At 43.8% G+C, this 19,453-nt stretch overlaps 1 protein-coding gene across 1 annotated transcript; it reads left to right on the plus strand.

Moving 5' to 3' along the window:
• The first annotated feature begins 16,541 nt into the window (after positions 1-16,541).
• Positions 16,542-17,210, plus strand: LOC141022832 (uncharacterized). Its single transcript, XM_073499101.1, has one exon. It carries the CDS (start codon positions 16,542-16,544, stop codon positions 17,208-17,210), a length of 669 nt encoding a protein of 222 aa, XP_073355202.1.
• The last annotated feature ends 2,243 nt before the right edge of the window (positions 17,211-19,453 follow it).

Here is a 19,453-nt window from a genome sequence, read left to right on the forward strand (position 1 = left end):
TGGATACAGATTCCTTATCAACTCATACACCGTGCACCGAATCCTAGGAATTCCACTGGGCGGGCAGATTATCCCTAGAAAATGCTCAGAAGCTTTCAGATGTCAGGTTAAGTCTGAGACTCGGTGTGCTGGGCATGCTCCAAACATCAGAGAGTTAACTGATCTCATAACCCTGGAGCTGACAGGAGAAGTGTTTCAGCGGGTTTTCGTGATGTTTGCAACAGCGGTATTTCTATGCCCAACGACATATGATTGCGTTAGCCCCGACTACTTAGTCGCTCTAGAAGGACCAGCAAGTAACATATCATCATATGATTGGTCCAATGCTGTCACAGAGAAATTGGTGGCATCACTGCAGACCTTCAAGGACAAAGGATTCACAGGCGCCCTGTGTGGGTGCCTCCTAATTCCAGTGGTTCGTTCATTAACTTGTACATTTCTTTATACCCACAAGCAGCTACAAGAACATGATTCATTTTTACCTCTTATACCCTTGCAGATAACATATTTTGAGTACCTGAATACGAACATAATGGAACTGAAATCTGACACTCCTGCAAGGCTTGCCATATGGGACATAGAGGCCATTAAAAATTATGCTAACATAGACAGCCTGTCAACAGAGGACGGAATTTTTGGGAAACACACGGTGAGTCAACTTTTCATCATTTCCCTTTGGTGAAGTTTTCGACCCAACATATTGACTTACCTGCCATGTATTAATTTGACTTGATCGTCATTGTTTCCTTCCGCATGGCAGCTGAAATACATTAGGCGCACGCCTTTCCAACCACCGCCTGGCTTTCAGGCACCATTTTTTCAAATGAGTCCCAGACTAGAGGCCTACATAGAAGAATTTGTGCCTCAAGAAAAACTTTGTTCCGTAAGTGATTTCCAGCTTCTGCACTTGATTTTATGTTTGAAATGATGTACCCTGAGTTTTTATGAAACAGATACGTATCCTCCCTGCATTAGCAAATGTGTGTTGCCATGATGCTTTATACCTCCACTTCACTGCGGCGGGTTACAAATAATTCACAAAGTAGGTTACGAGTGTTCATCCAGACAGTTTCCTATAGTACGTTTTCTGTGCCTTTGTGTTAAATATAGAAGTGCTTCCTATAGTACGTTAGATGTGCTTTTGTGTTAACACTAGAAGTGCTTCCTATAGGACGTTAGCTGTGCTTTTGTGTTAAACCTAGAAGTGCTTCTCATAGTATGTTAGATGTGCTTTTGTGTTAAAACTAGAAGTGCTTCCCATAGTACGTTAGATGTGCTTTTGTGTTAAAGCTAAAAGTGCTTCCAATAGGACGTTAGCTGTGCTTTTGTGTTAAAACTAGAAGTACTTCCTATAGTACGTTAGTTGTGCTTTTGTGTTAAATATAGCACTGCTTCCCTGCGGCGGTAGGTCTTCCAATAGGCGCACGCCTTTCCAATCACCGCCTGGCTTTCAGGCGCCATTTTTCAAACTGAGTCCCAGACTAGAGGCCTACATAGAAGAATTTGTGCCTCAAGAAAAACTTTGTTCCGTAAGTGATTTCCAGCTTCTGTACTTGATTTTATGTTTGAAATGATGTACCCTGAGTTTTTACGAAATAGGTACATGTCCTCCCTGCATTAGCTAATGTGTGTTGCCATGATGCTTTATACCTCCACTTCACTGCGGCGGTTTACAAATACTTCACAAAGTAGGTTACGAGTGTTCATCCAGACAGTTTCCTATAGTACGTTTGCTGTGCTTTTGTGTTAAAACTAGAAGTGCTTCCTATAGTACGTTTTCTGTGCCTTTGTGTTAAATATAGAAGTGCTTCCTATAGTACGTTAGCTGTGCTTTTGCGTTAAAACTAGAAGTGCTTCCTATAGGACGTTAGCTGTGCTTTTGTGTTAAAACTAGAAGTGCTTCCCATAGTACGTTAGATGTGCTTTTGTGTTAAAGCTAGAAGTGCTTCCAATAGGACGTTAGTTGTGCTTTTGTGTTAAAACTAGAAGTGCTTCCAATAGGACGTTAGCTGTGCTTTTGTGTTAAAACTAGAAGTACTTCCCTGCGGCGGTAGGTCAACCATGCTTCGTTCAGTACGTCAGGTGTGCTCTTTCAAGGAATGTGTTGACCATGATTCAAGGACCTTTTTAGCCGCGCTTCCCGTAGCACATCATGTGTGATTCTGCACACACTATTCCATGCCTTTTCTGCAATTCTTGACAGAACGTACAGTAGGTCACAAGATATTTTGCATTTTCGGTATTAATAACATCTTTTCATTTTCAGTACTAAAAATTTCTGATGTTTTTTTCAATTCTAGGCCAAGGTGAAAATTGCCAAAGTTATCAATGAAATGTACACAGAACTTTTCTCGCGGTTTCAACCAGTTCTCGAGCAGAAATTGGAGAAGCTCCTTTCATTTGGTAGGGATCTTAGTGCAAAAGAAACCAAGACCTGCGATCGGGGCGTTTATTGTAACTTGCAACAGGACAACTCAAGTGAAAAAGAAACTTTTTCATCACTCCCTTCAACATATTCTATGCTTCCAAGTTCTAGCACGACAAGCAGTCAAAGTTCTTCCAGCAGTGGCTCGACCAGTGTCCTTCACGCCACATCATACTCCCTAGAAAATTTAAAGGGTTGCTGCGATACCCCTGACCCAGACCCCCAGAATCCGTACGACAAAGAGCAGTCCCAAATTTATCTATCTTCACGCCTAAAATCATCAACTCAGATTAAGTTGCTACTGGAGGTGAACATGATCGACCACAACAAAGAGGACATTGATGAACAAGCCAAGATTCATCTGGACAAAGTGCATAACCATCTGCACAACTGCCTTGATGGCTTGCCAGTTCATGAGCCCTTCGTGCCAACATTTGAGATGCTGGAGAGCGGGGCAATTATAATGACAGGTGAAAATTTGTCTGAGTGTTCTGTACCGGCTGAAACCCAAAATTCTGCTGGAGGATCTTCAGACCACAACTCTCTGACAAACCCACTGAAAAAACTCTTGGAGGAAACAGCAAAACCTACTGCAACAGAAACATCAGCCTCGCACTCTGCGGTTGACAAACAATTACCGACTGATCCAATCTCAATCGATACACTTGGAGCACCTGTTTATCACATTGGGAAAACATCACCAACTACTACACGGTCCAGTGGTTCTGATAGCGCTCACAACAACTCTTCAACCATCACAAAGAGCCTCACTGTATCCCGACCTGCACAAAAGTCAAACAATGTCACTGGACAATGTTCTTCTTCGCTGCCGGAAGCTAAGGTCCATCTTGTTTCAACTTTGAGTGATGAGAAGAACATTGCAGAAACAGAACGCACAAGATCTACTTCCTCCCTTGCTCCTACAGTAGAAGTCCCCAGTGATTCTAGCAACGGTTCTGGCACAGAAATGGATACGGGAAAAGCAATTCCATCCCCTAGCGATGCTCCAATGGTTGCTGCCGCATCTGTCGATGCGGAAGAGAATAACATTGCAGAAGAACATGAACAATGTACCAAGCAACCACGTATTGATCCCACAGACAACGTCCCTATTACCACAAGCGCACATCCGCCAAAACCGGAAGCACAAATGACAGCTCACAAGAGGTCCTTACAGCAGTCAGAAGATCCAGGTAACAAGAGTACAGCGCCTCCTAAGAAAAGAGTTAGGATACTGGAGCCTCCACATAATTCAACAGAAACTGCAAACAACCAGTCTCTACATGCTGACAACCGCAGAGGCCTACTTGATTGTGGATTCATTGATGATGATCAAATATGGTCTGACCCATCTATCTATGAACAACTTGACAGACTCATTGAACAAAAAAAAGAAGCAACCCTTTCGTAACCAAGTAGCATCCCAACAATGCCAACCTGATACTGTGTCACACTTGGCCAAGAATTCAAGCTCGTCAGCGAGATCTTCCCTTTCTAACTATCCAAAGCCACCTATACCCAGCAGATCAGGATCAATGTCAGGCGGTAGCCACCTCACACAGGCTTTTGATATGTCATACTCTACAGGTTTAACTCAAACTGTCTTGTCCCAAAGTTTACCAGCAACTCCCTTGTCCCAACACTATAACCAACCGGCTCCTAGTATCAAAAACCACTTCTACCGACATCCTGGTGCTCAGAATAACAGCGGTTCAAACAGCAGCCAGCGCTCACCTTATGTGATGAACAACCAAAGTCACAAGCAGTACCAGCAGCAAACCCCTGTCGGTAATGTCCACTACCCCCAACACAATGACGCTCAGAATAACAGCACTACACGATGCCAACAACGCTAACCTCAAGAGCAGAACCATCAGCAACCACACAGAGGCGAGTCTAATGGGCAAAGTTACAGTGCCTTGCAACAACAGTTCAACAGCATGCAGTATTCCGGCCATCCTCTGCAGCATTTTCCAACAGATATTCCTTCGAGCTCAACCGATGATCCAACTGTCAGAACATTAGAACTGTGCATGCAGCACCAACCACAAGGCCTAATGTTCCAAAGAAACAACAATTATAATGAGGGTCATCTGCAACTTAGTAATGGTCAATTGAACTCCGGTGGTCATGTCTTCTAGCCTCATCAACATCATTCTCATCTAGAACAGTCTCGATTCACTGACCAAGGGAATGACCATCAAGATCACTACCAACTTTTGGAAATAAGAGACTCTACAATGGAGGAGAAATAAGTGTATGAAACAATCGTCGACAATACGACAGGTGTCAAGCAAAATGATAGGTAATGAATTCGTTGTTCCTGTTACAGTAAAGTTTTGGTCCCTTTGTTTACTAATGCAATGTATTCTGCCTGAAGCTATCATATTCAAGTGTTTCGGCTCGATTCTTCTACTATTGTAATTGAATACTAATCATTTCCTCTTATGTTAAATAAGAAAATCATACGATTTAAAATTCATTTTTTTTTGGTAGCAAGAGGATATTATTCGTCGATCGACGTTGGGCCGATCATCGAACTTTAGGTTTGTCAATGAAGGTATACGGATATATCAACTTATTCGTGGTCGACGCTTACTCAACGTTGTTGATGAAAGAACAATTCTATGGACAGCCAACACTTGTGCACAAGCATATAATGTACATGGACGCTTCTGTAAGTTCTTGCTTCTCATAAATAATAATAAGAAACGCATTTACTACTACTACCACACTGAGTGACACAGCTTCAATTTTTTGCAGGATAAATTTCAAGTTCTAGGAGCAAGCATTGAACTACTCAAGGAACACATTATGGAAAAAACTATTGGGTACAGGCTGCCCAACAAATGTAACATCGTGAGTTCACCCTACTCACTCTATCTGCCTAGTGTTCGTCTTCGATTCTACCAGTTTTTCTTGTTACAATGATATTATTCCCTGTTAATTGTTTTAGGTCTTAATACCTGTGAGAAAGAAACCACATTTTATCTACCTCATCATCGTGAATCTTGCAATGCGTCGCTTCGAAATTCTGTGTCCTTATATCAATTGCGACGGTATAAAGGAACACTCGGACATTGTTATCAAAAACTTCAAGAGAGCTTACCATTCTGCTTATAACAACCATCCTCACACCATGGCCTCCTTTCATGTCAAACTTGTGCAGAGTGTATGTAACTCAGACAGAGAGTGAGTTACTTTTAACTGTAGCTCTACCTCATTTAAACCATGCATTTTTTTTGTTCCACTACACATCCCATATCTACAATTCACCTTCTAATCACTGACATTAATGCTCTCAATTTTCAGGGATGACAGTGCTATTTACACCATGCATTTGATGCCGCTCATTAATTTGAATAATAATTCATTTTTTATCAATAATGTAAGTTCACTCTCATTGACAACACATCAACATACGTTCATCCAAGCCAGCTGAACATTATGTTTTACAGTAAATTTTATTAGTTTGCACGGTTATGTGTTTGAAGATCCATGTCAAACCGATGAGAGAACAACTAACTTTCAAAATGATAACATCCAACTACAACACAGGCCATGTGTTTGAGGCACTGAGCATCGTCCTCGACAAACACAATATCCGGCGCGAAAGAAGAAGAGTTGGAAGAAGATGACGACCACTTAAATGTGCCTTAATTTAGCTGGAGCCATCCGAACATTGTTTCAGCCATATCGACTCATGTAATCACAACAATGTTTCAACTATTTTTGTGTCGGTCCAAGGTATCTGCTATGGATCCCATTAAACACAGCTGTGCGTTCAAATGGTCATGTCTTAAATTCCTGAACAGCAAACATTATAAATAAGAATCGTATTTTTTCCAAAAGTTCTAAACATGATATTCAAGACATCACTTCCTTGCACTAGAACACCACTCACTTCGAGTAGACATAATAAAAAAACTGGAACACAGAGGAAAAACACTATCGATTCGTAAGCATCTGACGAAGGAGCTAAATGACTCACCTCCAGTAATGTTGCTAAATGACTCACCTCCAGTAACGCGGGTCACAGAGGCACTGTCGTGCCTCTTATCCACATAGAACGTGCCTCTCATACCACGGACAACTAAGCTGACACACACAAGTGCGCCACCAGTTAACACAGGACTGTCCCCTCAATAGCTTAACACCGGTCCCTCTCCAAGCCAACGAGTCATGGAAGCACGACCGTGACTCAAGTTAACGAAAGAAGATTCATCCTCTGTGATAGACGACTAAACTGAAAAAATACCAAAACAGAAGAACGACCGTGACTTCAACTGTAAAAGGTCTGTGACCTCACAAGTTTCACCGACGAGTCTCTCTCAGCAAATAAATGAAAGCAAACGTTTCAAAAGAAAGGCACGACCATGCCTTTGAATAACATCGTAGACGTGCCTCTCCGAGCGAACGTGTCAGAGGAAGCATTTGCGAACGACAGACAGAACTCTGACTCAACATAACATAGGACATGCCTCCACTAACTAGACAGACGTGACTTCACTAGCAGACTAACTAGAAATATTACAGAACATACAACCATGACAGTGACTCATACTAACATAACGCAGTGCCACTCCAAATTTAGTACCCAAAGGAAGGATAACGCCTCTGCCAAACATACGACAATGCATCCAATACCTTCACGGCCATGCCTTTCAAAATCGAAGTACCACCACAATAATTGGAACACAGAAACGTAACTGTCGCTAACAAATACTCCCACAGCAACTCTCACACTGGATTACCGTCCCTAAAACAGACAATGTATATTGAAACAGACAGCACAGTGAGAAAACCTGAAGAATCTTAAACACACTCAAGCTCTGCATAAAAACATTTCAAACACACAACCACAACCGTATATTCGATAGAAAAATAAAAACAACCATGCCAAACACAGTACGAACACAAAGTGAAAGTAACGCCCCTACCTGTCAGTGTGACCATATTGAGAGAAGAACTGAAGCAGCTAGCAAACTAATAACACGAGAGCGTGCCTTGCCTAAAACAAAAACAATGCCTCCCTGAGCAGACGATTGTGCGCTGCCTAGATTCACGAAAGTGCACATCTGAGTGGTCCTCTTAATACATCTCATCTTATACCAACGCGTAGCAAAAAATCATAGAGGAAAATATTCTTGAAGGCACCCAGTCAAGAAAAACATAATGGAACGAAAATAAACTTAAATTTCCAAACTAGTCAACTCCATCCAGTTCAAAATAAAACCACCACAATTACAAATTCATCAGTCGATGTAATATTATCCCATACAATAACTATCAAATAACCAATTCATCACACAATCCATCTTGCCAGCACTTCCACCTGGACTACTCCTCAGAAACGTCCTCGCCATCTGAGATCAGGAAGACAGTGACGATGCAGGATGTCCCTCATCGACAGAAACCGGCGGTATAGCTCATAGCTCACATACCCTTCCTAAAGGAAAAGCAAATGAAAACATGAATATACAAAAAAAGTACTATTCTTGCAACAAAGGCAGAAACTAACAAAAATGAAATCGTCACTTACAGTAGCTCCATATTTCAGGTGATCAAAAGTAAGTGGCTTCCAATCCCAGTAGTGACGAAGAAGTTCTGGAAAAGAGGACTCCAGCTTCGAGTAAGATTCATCAATGATGGCTCCTGCTAAGTCCTCCATGGAGTCCCTTTCTTCGCCACCTTTGATCATGAACTTCTCTTGGATGTCGATGTGGTACCCTTCTGGAATTCTGATGAAATCTTGAAAAAGAGCATCTCTAATATTCCTGACGCCCACACTAGAGAAGGTTATACCTCTATTCTCAAGGAAATCCTCCAGGACAGGGCCTTGCAGAAGTGATAGACCAAAACATGATTCCGCATAGCCAGTTGCATGACGGCGACTTTTCTACGCCCATAACAATATTTTTGTGTGAACTCCATGCCGAGACCAACAAACTTGTACTTCTCCTCGCGCAACCAGTCCTCGTACAAGGCAATGATCTCCTCCACCTTGCCAGGCTCGTTGGTGTACCACACGTCGAGCTTGGTGTTACCATCGGCAACTATCGGATGGTACTGGGTGGTGTTCAAAAAGTCGTCCATGGCAGCGAGCAGCAAGGTGCCAATGGAGATTCCTGAGACCCTGCGACAAGGTTGGGGAGTGGTGAGGAGGGTGGGAACTGCCTGATGTTCTGTGGCTACAATATGACGTGGAGACCTCACAAACACGACCAGTATTTAACCTTGGCGAGGGACGTTTGAGTTACCATGCGCATTAACGTGTGAACTAGGAACAGCGAATAGACGGTTGTGCTTCCGAAGCTCATGGAACCATGCACTTCCTAAAGTCACGGATGTGCACAAATATTTGATGCCGTGGAGAAATCGAGGAGCCTCTAACTTTATTTTACGGTAACTGACACACTGAATAGTCACATCGAACAGCTGCCACATCGGTCATCAATTCCTCCTTTGAACAAAGACAACCGACGGAAGAATCCAATGAAGCAAACAAATAGCTTGCCGTACACCTTAGATCTGAAGGCCAAAACTCATCCGTGGCTCATCTAGCTAGATTCACACCATCTGTCCCTCGATAGTCAAGGCTGGTTTCACGTGAGGCACGGGTATGCAGGCACAAGACGCACATACGTGTCTATTCCATAGGCACGGGCGTATGAATTTTCGAGATCTCGGTCGGTATCACCACAGGCACGTATAGATACAGGCAGAAACTCGCCGAAAATACGTGAATGCAGGCAACGGAGGCACGGAAACATAGCCTCTACAGGCATGTGGTTCGGCTTCGCGAGGCACGGATACAGCCTTGCAATTGACATTCTTGAGCCACGGCTACACACCCTCTGGGTGCACAAAAGAGTGGTGGCAGAGGTATGGTAGAAATACTCAGGTGCAGAAGCACGGTTGAGAAGTCTTTAGAGGCACAGACGTGTGACACCACAGGCACAGGGAGAGTCATAATGTGTCTCACGTGAGACAAATGGATACAGGCAGTGAAGCCACGAGAGAAGTCAGAGAGCAACGGTTATACAGTATCCTGAGTCACGGTCTTGAAGCACCACAAGCACAACGAGTCACAGGCAGCGTGCCGCCCGAGACACGTGCATGGAATTGAAGCCTATATAGACATGGAATTGCGGCTTCTCCGACGCACAAGTACGGTTTCGGAATTGGCATTCTTGAGGCACAGGTACAAATCCTCTGGATACAAATCCTCTGGATGCAAAAAAGAGAGGTGGCAGAGGCATCGGTGAGAACACTCTGTTCAAGAGGCACGGTTGCGAACTCTCAAGAGGGACAGCCGTGTGACACCGCAGGCACATAGAGTCATGGCGTGTATCACGTGAGATACATCAATACAAGCAGCAAATCAATGGGAGAAGTCAGAGAGCCACAGTTTTAAAGTCTCCGGAGGCACGGGCGTGTAGAAGTACTGGCACGACGAGTCACAGCCACCGCATCCCCTCACGGACGGGCGTCTGGCACCATAGGCACGTAGAGTCACAGCCAGCGTGTCCCCTGCGACACGCGAATGCAGGTACAGGAGGCACAGAACTGAAGCGTATACAGGCACGAAATTGCGGCTTCTCGGCGCACAGGCACGGCTTTGGAATTGGCGTTCTCGAGGCACGGGTACAAACCAGCTGGATGCACAAAAGAGTGGTGGCAGAGGCACGGTTGTGTAGTCTGAAGAGAAACTGTCGTGTGACACCAGCATATAGAGACATCGCGTGTGTCACATGAGGTACATGAATAGCGGAAAAGAAGCCACGCGAGTGAAGCCTCCATAGAAACGGATGCCAGGCTTCTCGAGGCACGGTCCCGAAGAACACAAAGACAGGAAACTGAAATGTTGCCTCGTACGTTACCAGACGTGCCTCTCTTGTGCGAATGTGTAAAACACAACAATACAAACACAAACAAACGGTGCTGAATATAAGCCAAACAAAAAGCACGCTTCTCCCAAACAATACATATGCGTCCCCTCACAGACGGGCGTCTGGCACCAGAGGCACGTAGAGTCACAGCCAGCATGACGCCTGAGACACACAAATGCACGTACAGGAGACACGGAATTGAAGCATATACAGGCACGGAATTGCGGCTTCTCGGAGTTCTCGAGGCCGGGTACAAACCACCTGGATGCCCAAAAGAGTGGTGGCAAAGGCACGGTTGTGTAGTGTCAAGAGGAACTGCCGTGTGACACCAGCACGTACAGACATGGCGTGTGTCACGTGAGGTACATGCATAGACGGAAAGAAGCCACGGGAGTGAAGCCTCAACAAACACGGATGTCCGGATTCTCGAGGCACGGTCCTGAAGCACACAAAGACAGGAAACTGAAATGTTGCCTCATACGTTAGCAGACGTGCCTCTCTTGTGCGAACGTGTAAAAGACAACAATACAAACACAAACAAACGGCACTGAATATAAGCCAAACACAAAGCGCGCTTCTCCCAAACAATACATATGCGCCACTTCAACAGGTTCTCTAAATGTACATGAACTCGCACAAACGTCAACAATGAACTTGTAACATGAAAAAACATAAAAAATATATTCACATAACATGAGACAAGCCAAACACGATGCCGTGAAAATAAAAAATAAAAAATCCCAAAACGGTACTCCATAGGATTGAACTAAAAGTACTCATTAATTATACAAAAAAAGAAATGAAAGTCTTCCAGGAGTCCATTCTGCTCAGAAACGTCGACACAAACGTCCACGGTGACCATTCTACTCAGTTGGAGATCTCCTCAGAAACATCCGCGGCGTCTGCGGTCGGGAAGACAACGAGTATGCATAATGTCCTTCATCGATAGAACTCGTCGGTAGAGCTCGTAGCTGACATACCCATCCTAAAACAAAAAGCGGATGAGAATGAAGATATAGGTAAAGGGGAAAAATACTATTGTTGCAATAAAACAAATATATAAAGACAGAAAAAATGAAATTTTCACTTACAATTGCCGCATATTTCAGGTGGTCAAGGGAAAGCGGCTTCCACTCCCAGTAGTCATGCTGACCTTTTGGAAAAGACGTCTTCATAGGCAAGTAAGATTTGTCTATAACGGCTCCTGCCAAATCTGTCATGGAATCCCTTAGAACGCCTCCTTTGATCATGAGCTCCTCCTGAAGGTCGATGTGACACTCTCTTGGGATTTTGAGGAAACTGTTTGCGAGAACATCTCTATCGTTCCTGATGTCGACACTAGCAAAAATTATACCTTTGTTCCAAAGGAAATCCTTCAGAGCAACGCATTCCGTCCTGGTCTTGCACAAGTGATAGACAAGGACATGCTTGCGCACGCCAGTTGCATGACGGCGAATTTTCTGCTCTGATCAAAATAATCCTCTCGTGTGTACTCCAGATCAAGACCAACAAACTTGTACCTATCCTCACGCAACCATTCCTCATAAAGAGAAAGAATCTCCTCCACCTTGTAGGGCTCGTTGGTGTACAACACCTCGAGCTTGGTATTACCGTCGGCATCTACAAACAGACGCTCAGTAGTGTTCCTGAAGTCGTCCATGGAAAAGAGGGTGAGAGTGACAATGGAGTTTGACTGTCCTACTCCGGCGTCACTCGTACGTGGCGAGGATGATGAGAGCTACCTGCACTTCTCTGGTTAGAATAAGACCCAATAACCTCCCGGAATATACCACTATTTAACCTTGGAGAGAGACGAATCAGTTACCATGCACCCATTAAATTGCATCGGGAACGATGAATGGACGGTTGTGCTTCTGCAGCTTGTGAAACCATGCACTTCAAAAGTCACGGCTGCCACGCTGTAATCGAGGAGCCTCTAGTTTAACTCTAGCACGGTATCTGGCACAATGAATACTAACAATAAATAGCCATCCCATCGGTCACCAACACATCTTTTGACCGAGAGAGAAGAATGCAAGGAGGCAAACGATGACCCTGTCGTCCAACCTAGACCTCTGCAGTACAAATACTACACGGGGAGTGAACAAAAATAAAAGCACGGTTCGGCTAGCACAAAAGCCACACGCATGCCTCCACTTTGTTAAAGACAAACCTCTATGTCTGCATACCACCAAAAACATTGCCAAAACAAAAGCACGTCCATGCTTCTGACATACATATAACCGTGGGCTATCATACATATTCCCGCCTGAACCCAACGTACATAAAAACAGTGGCTCTCTGGGTCAACGACTGCCTGGAAAAAATTGCAATCGCACAGTCACGAACCGTGGCTCCATTTCAGATGCAAAAGTGCCTCTCATTAGGAACCATCATGCCTCCCGTCAATTTGGCTCCCCCGACGTATCGACCATGCCTCTCCTGCTACAACGACCGTGAATCTAATAACATCATCATCGTTCCTCTCCTAAAGACACACCCAACCATATCTGATTAAACATGTGATTAAAAAAATTAAATCACAGAAGCACGAGTATGCTTTTTAGCATGTATAACCGTGCCTCACAAAAAGTCTGCGAGGCACGATAGGCACGTAGAAGCCTCTGCTGGGAGGCAGCACAGCTGGACAACTACAATGGGAGGCAGCTGGACGAGTCAAATGTCCCGCGTCCCCATAACACCTCGGAATGCACGCACACCATCCACAACCAGCATTCATTCCATTTCGCAGAATAAAAAATAAAACAAGAAGCACTCATTACTACTCTTGCTCTCTCAAGACTCCTTTATATTTCAATAAGCTCCGACTCCCTCAGCCACATCACAACTCACTTGCCTTCTCTGTCGCCTGCTTCTAGGGTTCGTGCTTCTTCCCCGCACACAATCTGATTTCAAACAAGTTATTGTAGAGTTTTTATTGGGTCTCTCGACTAATTTCTAAGCCATGCTTCTCTCGTAGATTGCTGGCCGTGGGTGCTTGCCCTAAGCTTCCCATCACAACCCATCTGCCTTATCCGTCCGCCTACTTCTAGGGTTCGTGCTTCTTCCCCACACACAGTCTCATTTCAAACAAGATATTGTAGAGTTTTTATTGGGTCTCTCGATTAACTTCTAAGCCGTGCTTCTCTCGTAGATTTGCTGGCCGTGGGTGCTTGCCCTAAGCTTCCCCTACCCCAATCTCCGTTCGTCGACGCTCGTTCTTCTTCTCTCCCAGGTAAAAAGCATATGCATAAGCACCATGCTCCGATCCGTATTTACGTTTTGAAAACGATATTTAAATTATTACTATTTTACGTTTAGGTTTTTCATTTGATAGTTATTGAAGCATCAGATCCGATACAATGACTTCATTCTCTAAAGGAATATAAAAACCATTTGAAAATCTAAACAAGTGATCTAAACTCTGTCATACTGCTTTTCTGGAAGAAGTAGATGAGAAGATTTCTGGTAAATTTATAGTTGTTGTCTGCCTTCGTATGAATATTTTTAATATGGCTAACATAGTTGAAGCTAGTCGTTGTCTACCTTCAACGTTGAAGCTTGTTTTAAATTGTTATGATATTCTTGTTTTCTTAACATAGTTGTTCTGAATTATTTGGGTATGATTTTCCCTACCTGCCGCCAACCAGGCGGCCCTTGCGAACCACACCCTGAAGTTCTCCAGCGGTTTGAGGTTATTCTTGATGAAAATTGCTGGAGCCGCATGGTTAGTAAGCATTACTAACATATTAGTTGCTTACAACACAGTAGAAATCGTCGATGTTACTCATACCCCCTTGCACCTACACTAGGTTCCCCTGCTGTCACTTCTTCGCACCTGTCTTGTGTTTTCATTTTCCATTAGTTTGCCTGCCTATGCCTTGATTACTATAGTGCATCTTCAGTTCTAATTAAAATTAGTCAACATATGCCAAAAATCTATATCCATTAATTTATAATACCATTATGTTGTTATCTGTAATTCTTATCAAAAATTCATATCCAATTTAAGAAAACTTTTAACATTAATAATACGTGAGTTCAAATTTATACTTACAGGTTGTTATTTTTCTATTTTTTCTAGTATGTACCTTGTAATGTCAGAGCTTTTCTCGCTGAATACATTGATGAGAGGAAGAAAGAAGCAATAAAATTGCGTAAAGCGCAGGTAGAGCCAGCCCTTCTTACACATGAAGGAAGGTCTTACAATGCTTTGTTTAAGCATAGGGCGAACTACACAAAGTTCTGCGGTGGTGAGTGGAACATCTTTGCGGATGATTATGAACTACGTGCTGGAGACCGCATAGAATTTGAACTACCATACAAGGGTCTCAATCTCGAAATACAAACATATCGGGATGACAAAAGGTTGCTTCCATTACCCCACGTTGGTAGGTATTTAATATTACAAACTTATCTTCTTTCACTGTATTTTTATATGCATGCATCGAACTGAATAATATTAACCCGGTGTTGGATATAACTTTATCTAACTTTAAAATCTTGTTCTTTTTCTAGCTCTCGACGATCTTTCTTCTGACGATTTCGACCATGTTCACTGTTGTCTCTACTCTAAGGATATTGACCTTACCTACGACCAGACACGATTCTTTCTACAACGCCGTTTCGGAGATACTTTCAGCCGTTGCCGTCCATTTGTCCACGTCTTGACTCCCACTAACACCAAAGATAGCGTCATGGTTGGTTACAACTCTCCTTGTTAAAATACCAAATGTATTTTGCTTATATGTAAAATAAACAATATTGACATAATCTCGCTTATATGTAAAATTATAAAGAACCTATTTATTCAAACCTCAAACAACAAAACTTTTGTTGTTCTCTTAATATATTGTTTTATCTGTTTACACACAAACCTGAACATGCCAGGAATTATATTACTTTCAATATGGAATTTCTTAATGTTTGCGCACTCACCATATTCAGCCATTCTTTTATTTAATGTCCAAGTGACAAATCAATAGTTTTAATTTCTATTTAATTTTGATTTCTTCTAGAAAATTCCGAGGAGCGTTGTCTCGACACTGAAGAGATGGGTGGACATGCCAACCAATGGCAAGGTGACCCCTGAAGCTCCTGATGAACCTACCCATGTCATCACTCCTTCGTCGTACTACATCTGCAAAAACGACGGCAGGATGGTAATAGAAAAGTCTTCTTTCAGAGACTTCATATTAGATGCATCCTTTGTTGAAAAGAACGTTGTTCTAATCACTTTCAAAGAGTGACATGATCGTTCTGTGTCCATCATCATTCAACGCATTCTGTAGATTTCGTCGGAACCAACACCTAAAATGGAAGCAAACAGTGTATCTCCTAGGATGTTCAGCGCTCGTTTCATGATGATGCCTCCCAGGAGCAAAACACTGGTTACTATAAGTTTGCTAGTTAGGATGGTAGAGTAATGTAACTATTATGGACCATGTGCTTGCTTGAACTATCGGAATGATCTTTTGGAACTTATGTAGCTCTTACGGACCCTCAACTCGCTGTCAACCATCGGAACGATCCTTTACAACAAATGATGTTTGAACTATCGGAATGATTCATTGGAACAAATGTAGTTCTTATACTTTGAAAAGTTCACAATTCAAAAAACCAAAAAATAGAAAGAATCATTTTCAAAAATCAAACGAAACAAGAATCAGTTTTTGATTCAAAACCTATACCAATGCCGTGTTATCAAACTTATTCAAACCATCTAGTGAAACATATCTCAATTAAAAACCAAAAAGGGGTCCATTTTCAAGTGCAAACTATATTTACTTCACCAACTTTTCCTAAACACACAGTTGTGCACCGAATAACATAACAACAATGCCTCCCTGGCCAAGGAAGGTTGTTAAACGAAAAAAACTTTTCACAACAAAGGCACGACCGTGCATCTGCTGAGTGTTCTACCGTTTACACATATACTTTCACAGCGAAAGATGGAATATGCACATATGGATCACGCACGCAGCACACAATGAATAAAAAAATTCAATGAACAAGATAAGTGAAAATCTTAAAAAAACAGATAAAACAAAAGCCTGTTTTAAAAAATCTATGCCTGGAACCGTCGGATGACTACCAACTGCTCTTTGGCGGTTTCCTTTTTTGCACGACAAAGTAAAGATCCCTTTCACTTTTCCGACTCCATTTGCATCATCTTCCTCGAAAATTTCTCGCCGGCCGCAGTTCACCACCGCACACCTCCAGCCATGGACGACGGGAAACTAACAACTCTCACCGAACACATCACTACCCACGGTACAACCGTGTTGGAGGTGGTGTACACCAACGACCCAAGGACCATGGAGCGGATCATCAAAAAGTACGAGGAATGGCTAAAGGACGAGAAGAACAAGTTTGTCGGCCTCGACCTCGAGTACACACGTAAGAGCAGTTACATACGACAAGGGATCGCCGTCGTCCAACTTGCCATGCGCGAGCATGTCCTCGTATACCACTACTGCAGGTCCGAGCGCTCCCAGGCGTTACTTGACTTCCTGCAACAGAAAGCGGTAACTTTCACTAGTGTCGACACCAGGAGTGACAAGACGATGCTTGCCCGTGGATGGATCAAAATTCCAGACGAGCACCACGTCGACATCCAGAGGCTATTCTGCATCAAGGGTGGTGGAGAAAGGGACTCCATGGGTGACCTTGCAGCGGCCATCATCGACCCCTCATACAAGAACATGAAGAAATCATTCCCAAAGGAGAAGCACCAGTTCTGGGAGTGGAAGCCGCTTTCCCCGATACACCTTGAGTACGCAGCAAAGGACGGGTATGTTAGCTACGAGTTGTACCGTAGAATCCTAATCATCAAGAACGGGCTACGTCACCTCCACCAAACAACCAATGAAGGAAAGACTCCGCCCACGTAAGAACAAAGACGAGGGATCTTCCAGCGGCTGGAAGCGCCGGAAGGGAAACAGTGGTTGGTAAATGCGAGAAAATGGATGTCTACATTAAACTAGTAGGATCGTGTCGTGATTGATTGATCTGTCGTGATCGGGGGATCGGGTGCGTGGCACTACTATTATGATAATCTAGATTGAATGAACCCATGTTGTAAATATGTTTGTTGTTGCTCAAAGATGTTGTGTGTATTGTAGTACTATTTTACGTTTGAACTTTGAACACAGTGGTGTGCTCATGTACAAATGCATAGTACGTTTTGCATGTCTAAATGCAATTAGGAAGTTATGTCCCAGTATTGAGCAAGCATATATTGTATCCATGATTATAGAACGAGAGATATGTCGCACGATATTGTATTATAATTTTCATACTTAACCTTTACAAGATGCATCGTGCATTTACAAGAATATGTGATGGTATCGTTGTAAACTTTCAGTACAATGCTTATTCAACATTGGCGTGAACAATTCATAAATATTGCAGAAGAACAATCGGAACACAGACGCAAGGGACAAGAACTTTGTTACTTTAACCACATTGAAAAAAATTAAAGTCACACAACACAACCATTTCACATCAAACACCGCTCCGTCCATTCAGAACATCCTTGCTATTGCACACAGGTTCCTCTCCATACACCAGTTCCCACGATACCACAAAACTACACTACCGTGTGCAACTGACCTATGTACAACCGTGGCTCTCAAAGTGTCTATTCAACCCATGCCTATCGTGCCATGCACCCGTGACCCTAGAGACTTCACACCTGTGCATCCACAACCGAGCCTCTCTAACCAAATATTCGGACCGATGCCTCTGCTGCCATACATACGTGCCTCTATAAACTTGACAGCAGCAAGAGGGTTCAAAACCGTGCATCGACACAACCGTGCTTGTACTGACTTCACTTCCGTGCCTCCGTTTACTCGATCGACGTGCCTCACATGAAACCCACAGTAACTCTACGTGCTCCGCACGCGTGATCGCCCGTGCAACTTTGGTGCTGCACACACGTTCCTCTCTGTATACCCGTGCCTCCACACAACCGTGCCTGTACTAACTACAATTCCGTGCCTCCGTTTGATCAATCCACATGCCTCACATAAAACCAACAGTAACTCTACATACTACACACACGCACGATCCTCTCGCTCTACGTGTTCGGCACGCGTGATCGCCCGTACAACTATGGTGCTGCACACACGTTCCTCTCAGTATACCCGTGCCTCCACACAACCGTGCATGTACTGACTGCAATTTCGTGCCTCCGTTTGCTGAATCCACGTGCCTCACATGAAACCCACAGTAACTCTACGTGCTCCGCACACGTGATCGCCCGTGCAACTTTGGTGCTGCACACACGCTCCTCTCTGTATACCCGTGCCTCCACACAACTGTGCCTGTACTGACTACAATTTCGTGCCTCTGTTTGATCAATCCACGTGCCTCACATAAAACCAACAGTAACTCTACGTACTACACACACACGTGCCTCTCACTCTACGTGTTCGGCACGCGTGATTGCCCGTGCAACTTTGGTGCTGCACACACGTTCCTCTCAGTATACCCGTGCCTCCACACAACCGTGCCTGTACTGACTGCAATCCCGTGCCTCCGTTTGCTTAATCCACGTGCCTCACATGAAACCGACAGTAACTCTACGTGCTCCGCATGCGTGATCGCCCGTCCAACTTTGCTGTTGCACAAACGCTCCTCTCAGTATACCTGTGCCTCCACACAACCGTGTCTGTACTGACTATAATTCCGTGCCTCCGTTTGATCAATCCACGTGCCTCACATAAAACCAACAGTAACTCTACGTACTACACACACACGTGCCTCTCGCTCTATGTGTTCGGCACGCGTGATCGCCCGTGCAACTTTGGTGCTGCACACACGTTCCTCTCAGTATACCCGTGCCTCCACACAACCGTGCATGTACTGACTGTAATTCCGTGCCTCCGTTTGATGAATCCACGTGCCTCACATGAAACCCACAGTAACTCTACGTGCTCCGCACGCATCATCGCCCGTGCAACTTTGGTGTTGCACACACGCTCCTCTCAGTATACACGTGCCTCCACACAACCATGCCTGTACTGACTTCAATCCACGTGCCTCACATAAAAGAGATGCACAGCCATGCCTCAGAGTGAACAACACACGTGCCTCTACTGTATTTATAACTATGACCCCAATTAAATAA

This window comes from Aegilops tauschii, chromosome 5 (assembly GCF_002575655.3).
Source record: "Aegilops tauschii subsp. strangulata cultivar AL8/78 chromosome 5, Aet v6.0, whole genome shotgun sequence".
NCBI lineage: Eukaryota > Viridiplantae > Streptophyta > Magnoliopsida > Poales > Poaceae > Aegilops > Aegilops tauschii.

Coding starts and splice junctions, on each gene's coding strand:
- LOC141022832 (XM_073499101.1), top strand. CDS start 16,542: ATGGACGACGGGAAACTAACAACTCTCACCGAACACATCACTACCCAC.